The sequence below is a fragment of the Diabrotica undecimpunctata genome, chromosome 8 (assembly GCF_040954645.1).
Source record: "Diabrotica undecimpunctata isolate CICGRU chromosome 8, icDiaUnde3, whole genome shotgun sequence".
Taxonomy (NCBI): domain Eukaryota; kingdom Metazoa; phylum Arthropoda; class Insecta; order Coleoptera; family Chrysomelidae; genus Diabrotica; species Diabrotica undecimpunctata.
Window position 1 is genome coordinate 8,314,859 of NC_092810.1, and position 22,435 is coordinate 8,337,293.

Sequence of the window (22,435 nt, forward strand, 5' to 3'; positions counted from 1 at the left end):
CTTTATGCTCAGAAAACTAGAAGAAGAATATAAAAACAACGGAATGGAAATAAACTTAGAGAAAACCGAATACCTAACAACAGAAAACAAGGATATGAGAAACCTAGAGATAGACGAGGGAAGACAAATAAATGGAACAGATAAATTCAAGTATTTAGGAACCATAATATCGAACCAGGGAACAACAGAAGAAGATATAAACAACAGACTGAGACAAACAAGAAACTGTATAAGACAAATAAACTCGGTGTTGTGGGATAAGAACATTACGATAAAGACAAAAAAGAGAATATATAATACCCTGACAAGAAGTATCCTGACCTATGGGTCCGAAAACTGGAAAATAAACAAGAGAAATAGAGGTAGAATAAGAGCAGTAGAAATGGAGTTCCTGAGGAGAAGCTGTAGACTTACAAAAAGAGACAGAATTGAAAACGCAGAGATTAAGCGGAGAATGGGAGTGCAATCAGACATAATCGACTATATAGAGGAGAAGAGACTATCCTGGTACGGCCACGTCAGAAGAGCGGACAGAGGACGCTGGATAAACAAAATCACAGAATGGAGCCCGATTGGAAGAAGAAAGAGAGGAAGACCCCGAAGGTCATTCAGAGATGAAATCGACGAGGCTATGGAGAAAAGAACCCTGCGAGATGGAGACTGGAATGACAGGGAAAATTGGAGAAAACGGTTGAGTGAAGGAAGACAGTGAAAACTGTCTGTGAATCCTTAGTAGTAGTAGTAGTAGAAACTCAGAACCCAAGAGTTTCTTTTAAATTTAAGAAAAGATGTCGATTTGTATTGGAAGAGGGACGAATTTTTATTGCAAAATTCATGCCCTCAAATGTAACACCCCTACTGCCCCGCATCAACCTGAGGTTTTTTTTAAAGCAAGTGTAGTCGAGTGACACATCGTTTGAAAGGTAATTTTTTTCTCTATACGACACTCTATTTTTTTTAATTTCCATGATACTTTTGAAGGTAATTTTGGAATTAAATATTTTATTGGTTGAATATCAGTAGTACCAAGAAAAACATAATATTTCACCAAATTAACTAATTAAATGTTCTGGTTCTTAGTGACCTATAATACAATATATTTAATCAACCTGCAAATCGATATTAACACGTCACTATGTTGAGAATAATTTTTTTTTTGTAAAAATATAACTTTTTCATACGATTTTTTTTAAAGAGTAATGAATCCTAATTGTCTTAAATGTTACCCAGCATACTTTGATTTAAGATTTGTCAACGACTGATTAATCAGAGATTTTCTTGTAAAGGCTTTCAAAAATAAAGGGATTTTCCAGTGAAGAAAAAATAGAATTAGTTAGGCTATACTATAAAAATAATCAGTGTGCCATAGTCCTTTTTCATCATATTGATAGCACATTATGTATGCAAATCCTCAACAGGTCAAAAAACCATAGGCGTCACCCTATACTTGTTTTGAAATAAATAAAAAAAATTAATATTTTAAGATGCCGTCAACAATTCAGTATCTTTTAAAAAATCTTCTGTAAAATAAGTGTCCACTAATTTCACTATACCTTTTTTGTGCGTAAAAAACGTCGGTATATATGCCACACGATTATTGTTAATTATAAAGGGTGATTAACGAGAGAATTCAATGTTTCACGAAATAAATTAATGTAAACAGTAATTTAAAGGTGATTATTGTTTTCTATACAAGTTATCGCCTGACACAAAAAGAATACCTTCTTTGAACGACTACCTGGAATTACTGATAAGGCTTCACTAATGATAGTTTAAGTAGTTTTTATGCCACATTACAGCTTATGCCAATAATATAAATTAGAAATTGTTTGCATCTTCCATTTAGTTTGTAGATGTACATTGTTCATGTCTTACCTACCTACGTTTTTGGTGTCGATATTTTGTTATTTGTATTTAAAAATGACGTCGACAACAGGTTTTATCCCGGTTAAGTGTAGTTTTAAAGGTGCGTTCAGTCTAAGAGAGAAAAATATAATATTAAATGTACACGATGCACTTGTACATCAACGCCCTTTAAGTAATGTTTGTGAAATCGTTAACGTGTGTTCAAATATGACAGGGGTTGGAGAAGCAACAATTTATAGATTCCTAAAAGAAAGAAAAGGAGGAACTGTTTCATCTCCCAAGAAGAGTGGAGGGAGGAAACTCTTGGAAATTGAAGAAATACATAAAAAAATGATAAGACGCAGCGTCCACTCTTTTTTTTTTAACAAAGAATTTCCAACATTGGACAAAATCCAAACATTAATAAGAGAAAACGAAGAGTTACCAATCATAAGCAACAAGAAATTATGGGGACTATGAAAGAGATGGGATTTCGTTGGCAAAAGAATAGAAGAAAATCCGTTTTAACTGAAAAAGATTACATTGTATGTTGGAGACGAGATTATCTAAGAACTATTAAAAAGTACCGAGAAGAAGGGAAAACAATTTTTTATTTGGACAAGACTTGGCTAAATAAAGGTCATACTGTACCATATCTATGGGTTGATACAAATGTGAAAAGTTCCCGTCAGGCATTCATCGAAGGTGTATCTACTGGAATAAACAATATTCCCGTCGGAAAAGGACGCAGACTCATAATAATTAACCCATATTGGAAACGAATACGGTTTTGTCAATGGTGGATTATTAAGTTTTGCCTCAAAATCAACCAAAGATTACCACGAGGAAATGACTACTGCCGTTTTTAAAGAATATTTTGAGCAAATGTTGGATTTAATTCCAAAAAACTCTGTCATAGTCATGGATAATGCTAGTTACCATTCAAGACTAGCAGAAAAATTGCGAACAACAGCATGGAAAAAAGGAGAGATAATCGAATGGTTGGATAAACACGTAATTGAGTACAAGGAGAATTCGACAAAAAAGGAATTATTACCTATTGTAAGGCAACATAAAGCAGCTTATAAAAAATATATAATTGATGAAATGGCATTAAACCGTGATGTAATTATTTAACGTTTACCCCCATACCACTGTCATCTGAATCCGATAGAAAATATATGGATTCAAGTAAAGGGTGAAGTCGGACGCAACAACAAAACTTTTAAATTAGAAGACTTACAACAATTATTAGAACATTCCTTATCAAAAGTAACTCCAGAAAATTGGAAAAATGCTGTAAGTCATGCTCACAAGGAAGAAAATAAAATGTGGAATTTGGATAATATGACTGATGCAATGCTGGAACCGGTAATAATTAACATTGGAGTTGAAGATTCCTTAGATTCTGAAGAAAGCAGTGAATCTGAAATGGAATTTGATTAAAATAATATTAATTTTTTTACAAATCGGCCCCTGTTACGGCCACAAATTATTTTATATATAACCAATAAAATAAACATCTTACATTTCTTGCAAATTCATTAGTACCTGTTAATCTCCATCACTCCGACACTGGCAAATAAATTTAGGGATTAATAACCCTCAAAACTATTGTATTCTATTTTGCTTCAACCTTTATACCTGGTGGTCATACTCAATTTAAAATTGTTTTCGAAAATGTAGAGTGCGAAATGAAGCAGTTAAAGTGGTGATATTGGGTCATTTACAAATAGATAATCGACAGTCTATCAAAAAACTGCCTCGCTCATCTGGTGTATCAGCATCTAGTATTTATCGACTTATAAAATCCCATAAATTTAACCCTTACAATTACTTCATCCGAATTGTTTCTTTGAGCAGGATTTGTTTTTACCACTGGTAGGTTGATAACCTTGCCAATCACCCTCCACATTTTTTCCGGGCTTGGGACCAGCTGTGGTAACCGCAGAGCTACTCAATCCACCTCGCAATCACCCCAGGCAGTAGTAAAGACGGCAAGAGACGGTTCCCCAATAGGAAGACGATCAGTAGGAAGACTACGAAAACGGTGGAACGACAACTTACTGGAGGCCCATTGAAAAACAGACAGAGTCATGTCTATATAAAAAGAAGAAGTTGAAGAAAAAGATTACTTCATCAATTTAACGAAAAAGATCCTGATTGTCGGGTTTAATTTTGTGAAGAATTTAGTAAAATCATAAATAACAACCAACTTCGATTGTACAATACGCGTTTTTTCGACTAGTCTACTTTTATGTTAAATAGTGAAGTCTTTTTTCTTTTCTTTTGTTAACCATTTTCCATCCACTCCTGAATGCAGGTCTCTCCCAATTGCTTCATTCTTTCTCTATCTTGCGCTAATCTAATCCACTGTTTGCCTGCCACTGTTCTTATGTCATCTACCCATCTTTTTTGAGGTCTTCCCATGCTTCTTGTTGTCGTCCCTGGTCTCCATTCTAGAATTCTCCGTGTCCACCTGTTGTCATTATATCGGGCTACGTGACCTGCCAGCGCCATTTCATTATTGTAATTTCTTCCACAATATCCCTAATCTTCGTTCTACGTCTTATCTCGGTGTTTCTAATCTTGTCTTTTAGTGATATTCCAAGCATGATTCGTTCCATTGCTCTTTGCGTTGTTTCTAATTTTTTAGCAGATTTTTTGGTGAGGGCTACTGTCTCCAAGCCGTAAGTACAAACTGGTAGTATGCATGTGTTATACACCTTTTTCTTTAAGACAGAAATTAAATGTGTGGGTTGGCATTTTAGGGAATCACATTATTGGAAAATTATTTCTTGAATGAAATCTTAACGGAACAACTTATTTAAATTTGTTAGAAGACGTTATTGACTACTGATCACTGACACATTGAAAATTAATAATAATATTTTAGAGAATGAACTGATTTTCCAACAGGACGAGGTACCTACACATTATGATAATATACGCGTAAGACAATTTTTCAATCAACGTTTTCCAGGGCGTTGGATTAGCAGAAGGGGTCCAATAGAGTGGCCGGTCAGATCACCGGATCTTTCGCCTTTGGAATTTTTTGTGGGGATACCTTAAACTCAAAATATACGCCACTCATATGCAGATTTTGCAGAGTTGCGACAGAATGCCGATTATTGACATCGGAGGTATTTGCAAATGTACGAAGAGGCTTTGAAAATAGACTGTATTATTGTATGGAGGCCACAGGAAGGTCACAATTTGATGAAATTTTATGTTTTTTTGTAATTACAACCAATAAATTAGTTAAATCCAAACATATATTAATATTAGGATTTCTAGTGTTGTTATAAGATGGTGTTGTAACAGCTGTAAACAATTATTTCGATAATTATTGTCCTAGGACTGGATAGATTTTGTTTCGATTCAGAACAATAGCATATGTCGTTCTGATGAGACCTAAAGAGGTTGAAATACGTATTTTCCAGAAATGAACATATTGTTTTAAAATATAAAATAAAAATGTAATTCTTTATACTTTTCTTAGTGTAGAATAACTAGAATAGTCACTTTATCAAGTTTGTTCGTGACACCAGACTGACTGGCGTCTGACCCTCTTAAATATTTTTCACACCCAAATAAAATAGGAGTAATCTTCACGTTCACGCATCAAGTAGTGATTTATCAGTTCAAGTTCACACATCGCCATCGAGGCATCGAGTATTTAAAAACTCTCAATTCACGTATTAAATATTTCTCTCCGCCGAAATCGGGCATTTTCTCATACTGGTGTTTTCTTTTACGTGTTATAAAGAAAGAATTTTTGATATTGTATAGTAAGCTACGGCCGTGTTAGGCCTTTCTACTCTTAAAAGATTTAATTATAAATCGATTAACTCAAAAGTGCTTTTATTTCTCTGGAGCTATCTTTGCTCGTATTAAGAATCCTTATCCTTCAACGGTCACTGAAGAACCAAACCTATGGAGATACATTCATTCACAAGTCCTTTGAAGTAAGGCTTGGAATCCAAAGATTTCCAACCCTCTTATGTAGGTAGCCAGTTACAAGGCTCCCTCAACGTATAAGCGGCTTGCGGTTGCCCTGCATCAAAATAAAAATCTAATTCCGTCATTATGTTTTAGTTCTTAACTCTGTTTGGAGTACCAGAAACTGAATTCACTACCAATTTTGAGCATGATAAACGGCATGTGGAATGCATATTTTACATTCCCTTGCCGACTAATTTATCAATCTATCTGCTTTGCAAATTTTTAGAAAGCACAGTGGTAAAGATTTGAATTCAGATTCGCCAAGTAGAAAATCTTAGGATTCATAGTGTTGTTTTAAATCCAAAATTATCTTCAAAGTTATTCTGTAAATAAAACAAAATTGACTGTCGTGTAAAGAAAAAAACATACCTTTCAAATACTGTGTTACTAGACCATATGCGTTATTTAAAAAAAAAACTGTGGGTTGATGCTGGGCAGTAGGGGGTTACGTTTGAGGGCATGAATTTTGCATGAAAAGTAGTCCCCCTTGCAATAGTCCCCCTTGGTTTCTGATGAGCTTCTGATGGTGGGGGTGCAAATTTTCGTTGATACACACTTGGAGATAACTCTGCCAAAGCCTACAAAGGAATACCATGGTAAAATATGCACTCGGCTGTATTGTTATTTGGGATTGGGCATTTGAAAGCACATGGGGGTGGGGCGTGTAAATTTTCGTTGGAACACACTTGGAGATAACTCTGCCAAAGGCTACAGCGGAATAGCATGGTAAAATATGCACTCGGCTGTATTGTTATCGGGGATTGGGCATTTGAAAGCACATATTTAGAAATTCCTTTAAACAAATTTGTAGCTCCCTAGGTGGCTTCTGTGGTCCCCAATCGCAAAAAAATGTGTTTTTAAGAAAAACGTTTCTCCTAAGCGATCCTTTGCTTTAAAAATCTGAAAAAGTTTGCAAATATACGTTTTAATGTTTAAAGCTCCTCTAGTTTTTTTCAGATTATTTGGATTAAAATTGAGCTCAGAAAAATAAATAAATTTTTCAAAAAAATATTAGGTTATATAGGTAATTTTTGGCAAATGTTTAAGTAGTTATTTTTCGTTTGTTTTTTTCCTACTTTTGAATGGCTGGGTTAAATTTTCCATTTTCGCTCTGCAAAATCCTCAGGATTCGAAAAACCCTTTTTTGATGATTTTTGCCATGGTTTTAAGACATAATATCAACTTTAAGTCAATAAAGAACGATTTTGGATATATTTCTTTTTGTTACTTTTATTAAAGGGACTAAGTTTTCTATTTTCAGACCAGAACATGCCCAAGATATGATAAATGGTTAAATAAGTTTTTCATAAGAAATTTTTTATCGTACTTACGATTTCTCTTTCGAAATTACCATTTTTTTATGTAACCTACTTTTTTCGTATTTATAAATTAAGTTAAAGTAATTGAATGTAATTCAATTTACATTAACGTAATTAAAATATCAAAACATAGGAAAAATACCAAGAAAATGAGTTCTTTTAAATTTTGAAAATTTTTCAGAGGGAAAATGAAAAATCTAACCAAAAGTTTGCCAAAAATTACCTCCATAACCTTGAAATTTTTTAAAAAATTCAAATATTTTTCCTGAACTTAATTTTAATTCAGAAAATCTGAAAAATATCTAAGGGTTTTGACATTTTTTAAAGCAAGAGGTCACTAAGACGAAACTTTTTTTCGAAAAAACACATTTTTTGCGATAGGGGACCCCAGGAGACATCTAGGGAGCTACAAATTTGGCCCTAAAGGGATTTCTGTTGTTGCCTAAAACACATGAAAGAACATCTCTAAAAGGATGTTCTTTCAAGTGTTTAACCCCAAATAAAAATCCAGCAGACTGCAGAATTTACCATCTTACTCCGTTATAGCCTTTGCAGTAATTACGGATTTAAATACGGATAAATTTATTTGAATAGGCAATTAATGTTTGCTACGTATCTGCTGAATACTGTCACATATATATTGCAAATATTGTTTTAGATCCAAAACATGAAGACTATATCGTTTCATCTCCAGACTTTTTCTGTTCATTTATCCTCTTTTATGTTTTTTCCATTAGAGTACTTGGACCAAAATTAATGAAACATAGACAGCCGTATAATATTAAAAATATTGTTATTGGCTACAACGTAATCCAGATTTTAGTTAACATTTATATTCTTTATGAAGTAAGTATACTTTTTATTTAATAAGTATGTAGTTAAAATATTGCAAAACAAAGTTCTTGTTTGACGTTTGGTTTCCAGATCATAACTTGTTTACGAGTTACACTTTTTAAAAAGTAAAATATTTACATAGATATGTTTATTTACATGAACGTATAATGGTCAAATATTAGATTTTAAAATTTCATTAACCGTTCGGATAGCTGCTATATTGACATAAATGTAAAGTCTAGATTTCTGGCTCCCACATTAGTGGTGTTTTTTTTTCCAGCGAAACCCAAGTTTATGAAATATACTTCTCATATTTTCTCTACTTCCTGCACAATTCAGTTTGCTTACAAATTTCTAATGAATTTTTTTAATTGTGGGAACTTGTTGGATCATTGAGCTAGCTCCTTAATATCTAGAAACAAACTACTGCTAAAAATCCCAAACCAAGCCTCGGAAATATAGACGGATCTAAACAAAGACGAAAACGGCTACGAAAAAGGACCATGATGATAGGTACATGGAATGTACAAGGAATAAGGGGTAAAACTGAAGAGATCTTTAAAGAAGTAAAACAACTTGGCCTCAACATAGTGACCCTCACTGAAACAAAGAAGAAGGGCGTTGGATCAGTAATGATAGGAGACTACATACACCTGTATAGCGGCGTACCAAAGGAAGAAAAAGCTAAGAGAGGAGTATCCGTAATTATTAACAAAAAGTTTAAAAGGAAAATTACCAGCTGGACTGCAATAGATGAAAATATCCTGCAAGTAAATATGACCCTACACCATAAAAAAACAACAATACTAGCAATCTATGCCCCCTCAGAGGATGAGAATGCAAGCACAAAAGACGAATTCTTTGCAAAATTAAACGAAGTTATTAATAGAGTTGGAAATAACCGAGAAATATTTTTATTAGGCGATTTTAATGGAAGAACAGGAAACAAGCGCCACAACAATGTAATTGGACCTTATGGAGAAGACGTCGTAAATGATAACGGAGAAAGACTCAGAAATTAATAGACTCAAAATAACTAACGGATATTTCTGTCACAAAAACATACACAAATATACATGGTTTCAACCAACAAGGAATTTTAAGTCTATAATAGATTACGTGATAGTTAAACAAAATTCACAAATACTCATTAGAGATATTAGAGCTATGAGAGGAGCAGTATGCGGATCAGATCACCACATGGTCAGGGCAAAAATTGTTTTCCCATATAGATTAAAGGACAGTGTCTCATCAAGCCAAGACGAACAACTTTTAGAAAGAATTGATCTTCTGAAGAAGAAAGAAAGAAGTAACGATGGGTTAAGCCCAAAAAATCCAATATTAATAGGAATAATAATACAGAACATGTTTCTTACATATTAATAGAAATAATAATACCAAACATTTTGCTTAAATATTAATAGGAATAATAATACCGAACATTTTGCTTAAATATTAATAGGAATAATAATGCCGATCATTTTTCTCAACTTACTCATATCTGCAATATTCGCAAATAAATATATCATCATCACTGCACAAGCCTCATGTCCCCATTTTTTACAATTGCAGCATTGTATCCAGCCTTCTCCTTTTTTCTCTGAAGAATATCTATTGTTGAAATCGAAGCATTCCTCATCTGTACTACTGTCACTGTTTTTAACCTTCTTGGAAGTAATTTTTTTTTACCGTTTTCTGCTTTAGTGACTTAATCTTGGTCTTTGAGTTAACATTTTTAACATTAACTTTTGGTTTTCTGGTAGCTAGAAATGTTTCCAATTCTTCTATATAAGAGGTGCTTGTTAATATTACAGTTTTACCTTTGTTTTAACTCTGTTGCTTAATTTGTTTTTGCGGTGCTTTTGGATAGGGAACAACTTGTTCCGGAGAAAATAGACCTAAACCAGTGCTTGTTGAGAGCATGTCCATAAGCAAATCTTTAGAAGATTCATTATTTTGTCTTTCTAAGTAACTTGTTCTTCGACAGGTTGGTCATTTTTGGATTGACTTTTTTCGGGGCTGGATATGTTTTCTTCAATATTTGGCTTATGATCAGTAGGCAAAGCTGCAGCGAACATCTCTTCGGTAAAAACAGTACAATTCAGTGGAAAAATTCCTGTTTTTTGGAAACCATTAATGGCATTTAATGGAGTAGATGCTCGTAGGTAAGCTTTTCCAAATAGGCGAGGCACCTCTGAGATAGTTACACATTGCCCTGGATGATGTCTCAGCCACACTTCTATTTCTTTCGTATAAAATGTACTTAAAGGATACATTAAGGAAACATCCAATGGCTGCATCCTATGGCACGTATGAGGAGGCAGGCAAATTATTGTCACTCCATTTTCACGTGCTTTGTCAATAATAGCAATATTTTGTGTATGAGATTTGTGGCCAACCAAGATTAAGAGGGATGGGTTGTCTTTTGATGATTGAGTGTGATGAAGAGAATGCACAAACCATTGTTCAAACAAGTTAAGCTGCATCCAACCAGATTTATCAGTAACGACTAAGGTTCCTGGCGGTGCACCCTCTGAGAACTGCGACTTCATACGAACTCTGGGAATTATGATCATAGGAGAAACAAATATTACACTGGCATTCATGCAGATTACAGCAGTAGAAAGCTCTCCTCGTTTTGCAGATGTTAGGGTGCCGACCTGTTTTTTACCGTTGACAGCAATCACTTTTGATGGACGATCTTGAACTGTTGTAATCCCGGTTTCGTCAACGTTAAAAATACGGGAGGGTGGAAAGTTCATTTTTTCTTGAAAAGGCTCAAAAATGTCAAAAAATGATGAAACTGCTTTCTTGTTAAAACCTCAAGCACGTGCAGCTAATGTTGCTTGAGGCAAACAGAGCGAAAGTTTATTCCGTTTCACAAAAGCGCGAAGCCATTCCCACCCAGCCAACTTGGTGTTTTTGTTGAAATGATGTTTGATGTTGTTTTTCTCTGCCATCTGATATGTCAAGAGTCACCCCAAGGTACTTTGGTGTTTTATTGTAAGCGAGTGTAGTGTTGTCGAATTGGATGTTCAGTGTTCTTTCTGAAATTACTATTTAAATGAAAATAAGCCATAATTAAAGGTTAAAGTACGTTTATTGACGTTTCAATTTCCACTTTGGAAATCGTTCTCTAATTTATTATTAATTAAGAACGATTTCCGAAGTGGAAATTGAAACGTCAATAAACGTACTTTAACCTTTAATTGTGGCTTATTCCCATTTAAATAGTAATTACTTTAAAATACTGAGGCAGTCCATGCTTCAGTTTTCTTGGAGTGCTGATGTCGGTTCCCATGACTACTTGAATCGTTCGGTCGGCTAGCATTCTGTTGATTATTCGAGCGGTGGATTTACAGGAGATTGTACGGAGGAGCTTGTATATCATGCCTTCTCTCCAGACTTTATCGTAGGTCGCTGTTAGATCTACGAATGCGGCTGCAGTTTTAAGTTTTCACTGGAACCCTGCCTCAATACATGTGGTAAGTGAAATAACCTGATCTGCGCAGCTTCTTTTCAGTCGGAAACCTGCCTGATGAACCGGTATTGATTCAAGTAGCTTTGGACTAATTCGCTGGCTAAATTCGACGAGTAAAGATAAAAAGAACCTAATGGAGTTGTTGTTGTAATATATAAGCCAAACGTTTCACGACTTCTCTAAAAATTTGCCTACTACACATGGTATAAGAGATATTTTACCAGATGTATCTGACCAAGAGGATAACAATAATTTAGTTACTAGTAATACTTAGATATTTTTTGTCTGTACCTAGACTTTAATAAAAATGTTTGCAAGAAGAGGCATAATGTTCTATTTTTTGTAAAAAATATTTGATATATACCGTATTTACTGCATAAAAATATATACTATTGTGTCAAAATTAAGTTACACACAGGAGCTTATACACATTTTACTTTTTTCGAAATATTTTTTTTATTCTCCGTCGGAAGAAGCAATAATACAATAGCCTCAGTTGTCATCGAAACGAGAGGCTAATTCGCCCAAGTGATGCCGACGTTGCCAAATGGTGATGTGTTGGTCTTTTGTCAGTCACACCGCAAGGTAATATAAAATGTGAAGGTATGCCATTTAATTTGAAAAAAAAACAGACTTTGAAAACTGGAAATGAGAAATCGAAATGACAAACAATTGCTCTGACATTTTAAAAATAAAAGTAATAGCACCACAGTAGCAATACTTTATTTTAATTGTAATAGAAGTAAATCAAATATGTTAAAATATTTCACTGAATAGTGAAATATTCATAGATTTATTCTTTATAGGTTATGTCCCAAAGAATACAACAAAGATCTAGATTACAAAAGGGTCAAGCATACCAAAGAATTTCGTTAGTCATACTTTTGATTCACAACATATTAATTAAAAAAGGAAGATAAGAATCTAATAAGTTCAAAGCTAAAAATCGGAGTCCCACAGCAAAGGTAAAAAAATTGTCTTTCTTTTTCTTTCTGACTTACAAAATTCTCTCCGAGTGTATTAAACATTTATTTCTGGTCGTTTTAGAATTCTAGAAACTAAAAATACATATTGATTCACAAATCAGATTTTTTCCATAAAAAAGAAGAGAGTGCAAGTAAACTCCAGTCTTATGAGATCTAATAGACAAGAACTCGGCGATATTAAAGAAAATTTATAACATTCCAATGAAGAACCACTAAGACAAATTCTAATAAAGAAAAATATAGACAGCCGAGATATTCGAATTATATGCAACCTATATTGGAATCAAACAGCAAATGTGAAGGTTGAGGGTAGGCTAACAGAAGAAATTCAAATCCGTCGAGGAGTCCGGCAGGGATGCATCTTGTCGCCACTTTTATTTAATCTGTATAGTGAAGCTATTTGTGAACAAGCACTCGAGGAAGAAGATCTTGGTCTGATAATAAATGGTGAGACGATCAACAATATAAGGTATGCTGACGATACGGTTCTCCTAACGGGAACGCTAGTAGAACTACAACATCTCGTTCAAAGTCTCAATATATACTGTAACAGTTACGGCTTGAAAATTAATTTGAAAAAAACTAAATTTATGGTAATCACGAAATCAAAGAACATCAGAGCTAATCTTGTAATAGACAATACAACGATTGAGCGTGTGTCCTGTTATAAATATCTAGGTGCTTGGATCACAGACGATACTGATCAAACAAAAGAGATTAGATGTAGAATAGAAATCGCTAGATCAGTCTTTAATAGAATGCGCAAACTCTTTTGCAATCGTGATATCAATATAAAGTTACGAATACGAATGCTGCGGTGTTATGTCTTTTCTACCCTGTTGTATGGAGTAGAGGCTTGGACACTAAAACAGTTGACCACAAAAAACATCGAAGCTTTCGAGATGTGGTGCTATAGGCGCATTCTCAGAATATCATGGATGGACCGCGTCACTAACACGCAAGTACTCCAAACTTTAGACAAAAGATGCGAAATTCTAAATGAGATAAAAACTAGAAAGATGGAATACTTGGGGCACATTGTGAGAGGTGAAAAGTACGAACTTTTAAGAAATATCATGCAGGGCAAAATTAAGGGCAAAAGAAGTGTGGGAAGAAGAAAAATATCGTGGCTTCGTAATCTACGTGAATGGTTCGGGTGTAGTTCGATTGAACTTTTTAGGCGCGCTGCTAACAAAGTCGCAGTGGCCATGATGATTTCCAATCTCCGCTAGGAGTGGCACGAGAAGAAGAAGACACGACTTGTATCGCAATGAAACTCTTGATTTATTTCAACAAAAGATTGAGGTTACATTTGTGTCGGAAGGTTTTATTTGTGGCGCCCTGTAAGCGGCTATATGCAAAACTACAAAGACAAACTTTGTAATATGTTTTCATTTTCTCATTAAGAAAAATTTTAAGTGTTATTGTTATTATTTTATTAGTAAATACTTATCACTACAATGTAGAAACAATATAATTTTATATTTCTCTAATTGAATGTAAACTACATTATCAATTAAAACCATCTTTTTGCTTGTCTTCGACAGTGCTTGAAATGTTGGGAGAATTTGCTACTAACTTTCTCAGCACAGCGGACCGTTTAAGTCAAAGCTTTCATCCCTAATTCAAAATAGTCGAAAATTCGTGAAATGCAGTTACTATATATGGGCTTATATAAGGTAATCTTCTAAAATTCATATTACTCTTTGCGTGCATATTACGAAGGAAATACAAAAGATGCGAAATTCTAAATGAGATAAAAACTAGAAAGATGGAATACTTGGGGCACATTGTGAGAGGTGAAAAGTACGAACTTTTAAGAAATATCATGCAGGGCAAAATTAAGGGCAAAAGAAGTGTGGGAAGAAGAAAAATATCGTGGCTTCGTAATCTACGTGAATGGTTCGGGTGTAGTTCGATTGAACTTTTTAGGCGCGCTGCTAACAAAGTCGCAGTGGTCATGATGATTTCCAATCTCCGCTAGGAGTGGCACGAGAAGAAGAAGAATGAAGAATCATGTTTTATATTTAAATCTATATAATAGCCATCACGACATGAGTATCAGTATTAAATATATAAACATTTTCTAAAATGTGGAATTTTTATTTTGTTGCAACTTGAAAATTAAAATTTATTAAATAGAAATGTGTAGTTTTTATGTACGAATGTTGTAATTTAATATACTAATAAAATTTTGCAACAGTTGCTTTAAAATAATAAAAAAATGTACAATTAATTCTAGAGTCAAACAGAAACGTTAGGAAAATATTGACCTCTTCCTTATAATAACAAATAATAACATCGTAACCGTCAATATAAAACTTTTACAAGTGAAGTTTTGTTTTAAATAAAGTATGTATTCCTTGCTATTAACGAATCAAATACTCAAAGTATTTATTTCTTTTAAAAAATAACTACAAAAATATTTCATTCATTTGTTAATAACATGGAAGACTTTATTCAAAACAAATCATTGTTTTGAATAAAGTCTTCATAAAAAATTTTCATTTTGATGGTTACGATGTGTTTCCCGAAAGAGGATTATTACGCCTCCATTATTTAAAAATCGCGCTAAAATCTAGGTAAAGAAAATCTGGCAACGTCGGCACTGCTTGGGTTAATTAGCTTCTCGTGTCATCATAATAATATGCCATAGTCTGTGGACTAGTACGCATTTCGATGCGCATCGCCCCGCCTCGAATTTTCCCATTGGCTCTTGACCTGGAAATCCCTATTTATCGCTCGAACAGCGCATATAAATATTGGCGATTTTCAGGTCAGCCAGGTCAGTTCCTCACGGGCTCTCCGAGAGCTTAGTGCTCTCGGGGCTCTACTTCCTGCATTTATTTTCCATACTCTGTGGCTGAGAATTGTTTCAACTTAACTTGGTGTTTTTATTTCGACGAAGAAATTGTCATGTAAGAAATATCTTGCCTTTTTCAAGGCAAGACACCGAAGATAAATATTTTCAAAGTCCATAACCCGAAAATGGACTTAAGTAGAGGAGCTCTCGATAGTATATTCGAAGCCCTCTACAGAGCACCCGGGGATATCCGAAGGTGGTTAGACCCTTATTTGCTCCCCCGAGGTGACACAGTATGGACGCTATAACGACATCTGATAATAAATTGTGAAACTAGAAATCTAAAGATTTCTATCAAGGAAACCAAAATTCAGATTTTTGCTTTAATCTGTGCCTTCTAAGAATTGCAAGGTAAATTTCATTATACTCTTTATGAGTACTAGAAACTAATTTGCGAAGAAGAATTTGCTTAGATGGGGAGATAAGATGTTATGGAATGCAACTTTTAGATTCTCCATATCTCTCTTCAATCTTTTAGCATCGTCTGTTTTGCCTTGCAATTTTTAGAAGGTACAGATTAAAGCAAAAATTTGAATTTTGGTTTCGTCAATAGAAATCTCCGAAATTTAAAAATCGGGTCCACTTTCTGAAATAGATGACCTAAATATTCGTATTCAGCGAAACATTTTACGTAAGATACCCAGCTGCAGGAATAGTAGCAACACTTTTATAGTTCTTCATGAGTATTTTAATAATCTTTTTTTTTTGTATTTTTTAGTGCATACATTTATATTTTACAAATCCAAATTGGATATGTATAGATGCGAGAAACAAAGACGATTTTGCAGATATAAGCAAACATTACTATTTTCTTAAACTATTTGATATTGTTGAAACAGTAAGTAACATTTTTAGGTTTTACTTTTTTAAATCTACATTAAATTTATTTTTACACATTGCAAGTTGGATAACTTCGTATCGCAAAGTTGTTTTTAAAATTTTTTTAAACAATTTTTTGTAACAAATTGTAACTATCAATTTTTTTGACCCGGAAAATTTTTAAAAATTTTTTGGATCACTCTGAACAAAATAGATCTCCTGTAGTATTTCTGTAAACTTGATTGTTTTCGGGTTATAAATAATTTAAAATTAAGAAAAACGCAGAATTACGATTTTAAAGGCTCAAAAACATAAGTAAAAAACAATATTTTTATATTTACCAGGGACAAGTTTAAACCCTATTCTATCATTTTCCGATAAGTGTTTTGGGCATTTTTTTGAAATTGTGAACATTTAACCCTCTACCGCATACGAAAACTTTTATGGTTTCAAAATTTTAAAGTGTTGTAGTATGCATAATATTCACCACCCATCGAAAATTCCGACTATAGTCGGTTCGCTATATTTACGCGGGTTTCGGATTAACAAAATTATGCTAACGACTCATTGATAACCAGTTGCAGTAAACGACTTCCCAGAAAATTAGGTAAAAACTGCATTAATGGTCATATTTTAAAATACATTAAAATAACATTAGGGTAGGTATAAATTTGTTACAATATTGCAGTTGAATTGATTCTTTGCCAGTGACATGTAGATGTAGATAGTCTAATTTGTAGTGTACATAAGTACTTTACGGATGAAAAAGAAAATATCGGTCCTTTAAAATCGGTAATGTCTGTTCAACAACGCGTATGTGATGCTCTAGGAATTAGTGAAACCAAACTAAGAGGAGTATTACAAAATTGCAATAATGAACGGCCGACCAAAGATCACCGAAAAACTCGCCTATCATTGAAAACGAAAGATATTCCAGATGGAAAAAAATTTGAAATTCGTTATACCATTTATCGAATGCAAGCCAACAAGGAACATGTGACCTTAAATACAATTCTCTCGGAATTAAAAAAAAGAAAATTTTACGAAATTGGAAGAACAAGTCTATGGCAAGTGATACATAATTTGGGTTTCAAATTTCAAAAGGAGGATAACAGAAAAGCCCTTTGTGAAAGAAGTTCTGTTGTGCATAAAAGAATTAACTTTCTAAGAAAATATTCTAAATTAAAAGAAGAAAGGGCAAATTTTATATATTTAGACGAAACATGGATATTTTCTAGGGGTGCAACCAAGAGAATATGGCAAGATGATAACGTAAAGTCTATCAAACATACTGATGGAGAAGGGAAGCGACACATAATTTTACATGCAGGAGGGAAATCGGATTTTATAGAAGGTGCTGATTTAATATTTTCATCTAAACCAAAATCAAGTGACTATCACGATAATATGAACACAGAAATGTTTGTAAAATGGTTACATGAAAAACTTCCTCCAGGTTTAAGTGAGCCCAGAGTAATTATTTTAGACAATGCACCTTACCATTCTGAAGTATTAAACAAAAGTCCAACGAATTCTTGGACTGTTAATAAAATTAAAGAATGGTTGACAAAGGAACATATACCATTTACACAACATATTTTAAAATTAGAATTATTACGCTTGGCAAATATCCACGCAAAACCAAAAACCTTTGTTGTGGATCAGATTATTGAAAGTTACGGTCATCAAGTTTTACGCCTGCCACCGTATCATTGCCAGTTTAATCCCATCGAATATATATGGGGAATAGCAATACAATATTATGACAACCATATTGGGCCTAACGGTTATAGCGACGACGCAGTTCGGGAAACTTGGAAACTTCAATTGTAACTCCAGAAGTGTGGTGCAACTGTATATTCAAGTGCGAGAAACTAATAGAAGATTGGTGGACTCGTGAAAATAAAATAAACGAAATAAGTCCAATCATAATAACAATTAATGGTGATGACAGTGATGATGATGACGATTATGATATTTTTGATGATAATGACTGATTTTCATTTTTGTTGGAAAGTTAAATTTTTTTATTTTTCATTAGAAATTCTCTCCATGGAACAAATATACATAGACCATATTTTCTGTGTGAAGTGTAATATAAAATTATTATTAGGTTTATATTAGCCACATTAGACTCCATTAATGAAGTAATTCTCCTTATTATACTGTCAATTATATAAAAGATTTTCCACTATTATTTAATTAAAAAAAGTTATGGATTATTTTTCATTTCATTTGACCAGTTGATATTTCCCCAAAGAGCAGGTAATTAAAACTGGGTACTTACAATAAAATTTTTAATCCGAAACCCACGTAAATATAGCGAACTGACTTTACATCATAGCTATTACTCATTATACCACGCATCCGTATGTCTGGTTGCCTACCAGTCAAGAGAAAAATCGTTATACCCTTATTCGTTTGTACACCTGTAGTGAATGAACGGTACCTTATGTATGTATATAGTGAATATATTTGCCGGAAAACATTTTTTGGAGAAAGTAGGTATTATTTTTTATTGGTATAAATATTTTTCTACAACGAATTTCACATTATCTAGCTTCATAATGTCATTTATTATCAAACCGTATATGGTTTCGTATGTATTCTTTCTAAATTAATATAAATCCTTAAAATCCATAAATGGTTTTGAATGCATTTAATTACATTTTAGTTACACCGTTTTTAGAAAAATTATCATTTGGCTTTTGTTTTCAGAATGGATCCTGGGAAATTTTATGGCTCATCTAAATACCTTAACTGTATTTCTGGTGATGGTCACCCAAGTGAGGATGATTTAGGTTCGGATTCAGATAATGAGTATATTCCTTTTAATGGAGAAATAAGTGAAGACGAATTACGTTTAAATTCCGATAAAGAGTATTAGTCCAGGAAATGAAGCATTTCACCTCGCAATTTTTTCGTCCTGCGTGGATTGACTTGAAATTTTAACAGACGGTAGGTAATAGGCTAAGGATCAAAATCTATATCAAACCAAAGTGCGCCAAAGCCTTGGGGGTGGTTGCCACCCCATCTCGGGGGTGAAAATTTTTTTTACGTTTTAACTACAGATTTCGATTAAAAAAGTGATTCTAAATAAAAAATGTTCCATACATTTTTTTTGTAAAACTGATATTTTTCAAGTTATTCGCGATTGAAAGTAACAACTTTTAGACGAAAAAATCGACGTTTTTAATCGATTTTTCGCAAATAACTCGAAAATGGTGCATTTTATCAAAAAAATTGTACAGAACAAATTTGTAGCTTTTAAAAAGACAAATACAATTCATTTTAAAATGTTTTTGCGATATAATAGGAACCGAAATACGGTCTATCAATGTTCAGCGGTTTTCTTCAAATGCCAAATTTGAAAGATTCAAAGTCAAATATCGGGAAAATGATGCATTTTTGGAAGAAAACTCATAGAACCTTTTTTAAAGAGCATAAATAGACATATCATAAAAAAAAACTCTAGCTCAAAAATTGAGTCAGTTATGATGAAAATAAGGTCAATACCTCATTTTTTTACGAAAAAATCGATAAAAACAACCCCCTAACCACCCTCATAATTAAAATCGATCTTCACCCTTCTGCAATTCTCTTTGTACATGTATTGTTAATACGTCCAAAAAGTTTGACCCATTTAAAATGCTTAGTTTTAGAAAAAGTACAGCTTAAAGCGAGAAACAATTTACAATTTCATATTTTTTACCCTTCTTTTTTTAAATATCCCCGAAAATACTGAATATATGAAAAAACTAAAAATGTACTAAATTGTAGCTTTTTTAATGACTAAAATTTTCCTTTATTTAGATTTGTTGTACAATGAATATTTGGAGAGATATAGCCGTTTAAAGCATCGATTTACGATCAAGCACCATCTTTTTCGAGCCCTTTAAACTCACCCCATTTAAAAACCAAAGGGTCCAAAAAGATTTAATTCACAGATTCTTGTAGCTCTTAAAAACCTCTACAAAATCGTTTTTGAAGACACACTCTATCGTTAAAAATGAAGGAAATACGTTAAAAAAACCAATTAATTTTTTTTAATATTATAATTGTTTTACCTATAAATGTAAATATTTTCAACTATTTATGTAAATGTATAAGAATATATGGTGCCTTTTTATGTTGATAAATTTTTTTGCATTTAATTCTACTTTTTTCAATTTATATCTATTAAATTAGTTTATAAAAACTGCAATGTTGTAAAGGGTGATTTTCAAAAGTTGAAAAATTGCAAAATTTTGGCAAAAAATTGTTTTCACCTATAGCACTCATAACAATTGATTTTTAAGGGTTGAAAATTTATGAAATTGTATTTTAAAGTATAAAAAAATCACTATTTAACTAATCCAAACCAAATTTCACTCATTTTAAGATTTGTAATGTTACTTTACAATTTTTGAAAATTAGGGGTAGTTTTCGCCCCTAATAACAATCAAAGTTTATCGGCATGACATAAACTATAAAGCAGAGGGTGAGTTGAGCTTAAATCCAAATTTTTATCAAAATCCATCCAAGGCGAAATCATTTTTTTAGAATTAGTAACTTTTTTACATTAATCTCTAACAAGGGTTGCTTTTTAAGGGTTGAAATATGATGGAACTCTATTCAAAAGTATAAAATAATCATTATTTAACTAATTCAAACCAAATCTTACCCATATTCAGGTTTAATATGTTATTTTATAAATTTTGACAAATAGGGGTAGTTTTCACCCCTAAAACCCTTCAGCGCACTTGGGTTCGATATAGATTTTGATCCTTGGGCTATCACCTACCTTCTGTTAAAATTTCAACTCAATCCATGCAGGACGAAAAATTTGCGAGGTTTTAACTTTTTTCGAGCTTCATTTCCTGAACTATATATTCCTCGATGTTGTCAGTTGCAGTCTGATAATAGTGATATTGTACAAAGGAATTTGGATTAAAATATACCTTTTTGCTCTGGTATAAATAGAATTGTCAACAAAAAAAGAAACCTGAAAATTTTTTATGGGAATCAGGCCATTTGCATCATTTTAATAAAAGCAATTATGCATTTAAAGGCGTTGTAGAGCTACCACAATGTATCCTTGAGTTAGAAACTCCTGCAGATTTTTCTTGTTTGTTTCCAAAAGAATTAATATCCATGATTGTTGAACAATCAAACATAAAAGCTCTGCAGGATAACATAAACAAACCTGCCAATATTACTGAAAATGAAATGGAGCAATTCATAGAAACTGTAATATTTATGTCATTGGTGAAATTACCATCATCGAGATTTTACTGGAATGCAACTGTAGGTCAACCACAAGTATTTGAATCTATGACCTGCAATAGATGTAAAATTATAATATGTGCTGGTAAACAAAGCCATATTTTTTCAAATAAAGCGCCTGATTTAGGAGTCAGTGGAAATGTTGTCACTAGACTGACAGAGATAGTGTCGAAGAACGTTAATCATAAAATATTTTTCGATACCTGATTTATTAGATATACAATACAAAATTACAAATTTATCTTACAAAAAATGCATTGTTGCCTTTAAATACGGTTCAATTAAACTGTGTTCCAAATTCAGGAATCCCATCCCAAAAAGAATTAAAGAAAAAAAACGTAGTTTCATTTTAGAAAAATCTGTCCTTGTTAAAGACGTAAACATAGGTCTAATAACTTGGTTAGATATAATAAGCCAGTAAATATGTTATAAACTTACGTTGGTAGTGAAACACAAAATGTAGGTACTTCCAAAACGAAAAAAACGCACAAAGAGATTCCATGCCCTCAAGTTGTTGAAGTTTATACTCAGCTGATGGGAGGAGTGGACTTATCAGACTCGATGCTAGGGCTTTACAGAATTCATCTAAGATCAAGAAAACGGTATAAACGAATTTTTTTTCATATGTTGGATCTATGTGTTGTGAAAATTTATGTAAATGTGGGAAGTCACTATCAAGAAAGAGAGGTCCTCCAGTAGGACAAAATGGGACTTCAACGTCTAGTCATCAAGAAACTCCAAAGTCTATTCGGCAAGGAACTCCACCTGTGTCAACCAATGTATCAACTCTAACACCAACAAAAAGAACAAGAAAAACAAGACAACATTGGACACGTGCCAGAATGGCAAAAATATCGCTAGCAGTATCAAATGTGTACAAAAAAAACCTACATCAAATGAAGAAAGTATATTTTTATGTTATAATGAAAAAAGGAATTAATTGTCTATCATAATTTTATAACTAAATTGTATTTTTGTATGTCAACATTTTATTAAAATAGGTTTGTTTAATGCATGC

At 33.0% G+C, this 22,435-nt stretch overlaps 1 protein-coding gene across 1 annotated transcript in view; it reads left to right on the forward strand.

Annotated features, from left to right (window-relative positions):
* The window catches only part of LOC140448273 (very long chain fatty acid elongase F-like), a 35,197-nt gene that overhangs the window by 2,023 nt on the left and 10,739 nt on the right, over window positions 1-22,435 (forward strand). Inside the window, exons 2-3 of the mRNA XM_072541368.1 lie at window positions 7,828-8,015; window positions 16,052-16,171. Of these exons, the coding sequence (XP_072397469.1) occupies window positions 7,828-8,015; window positions 16,052-16,171 (308 nt within the window). The remainder of the gene's footprint in view (window positions 1-7,827; window positions 8,016-16,051; window positions 16,172-22,435) is intronic.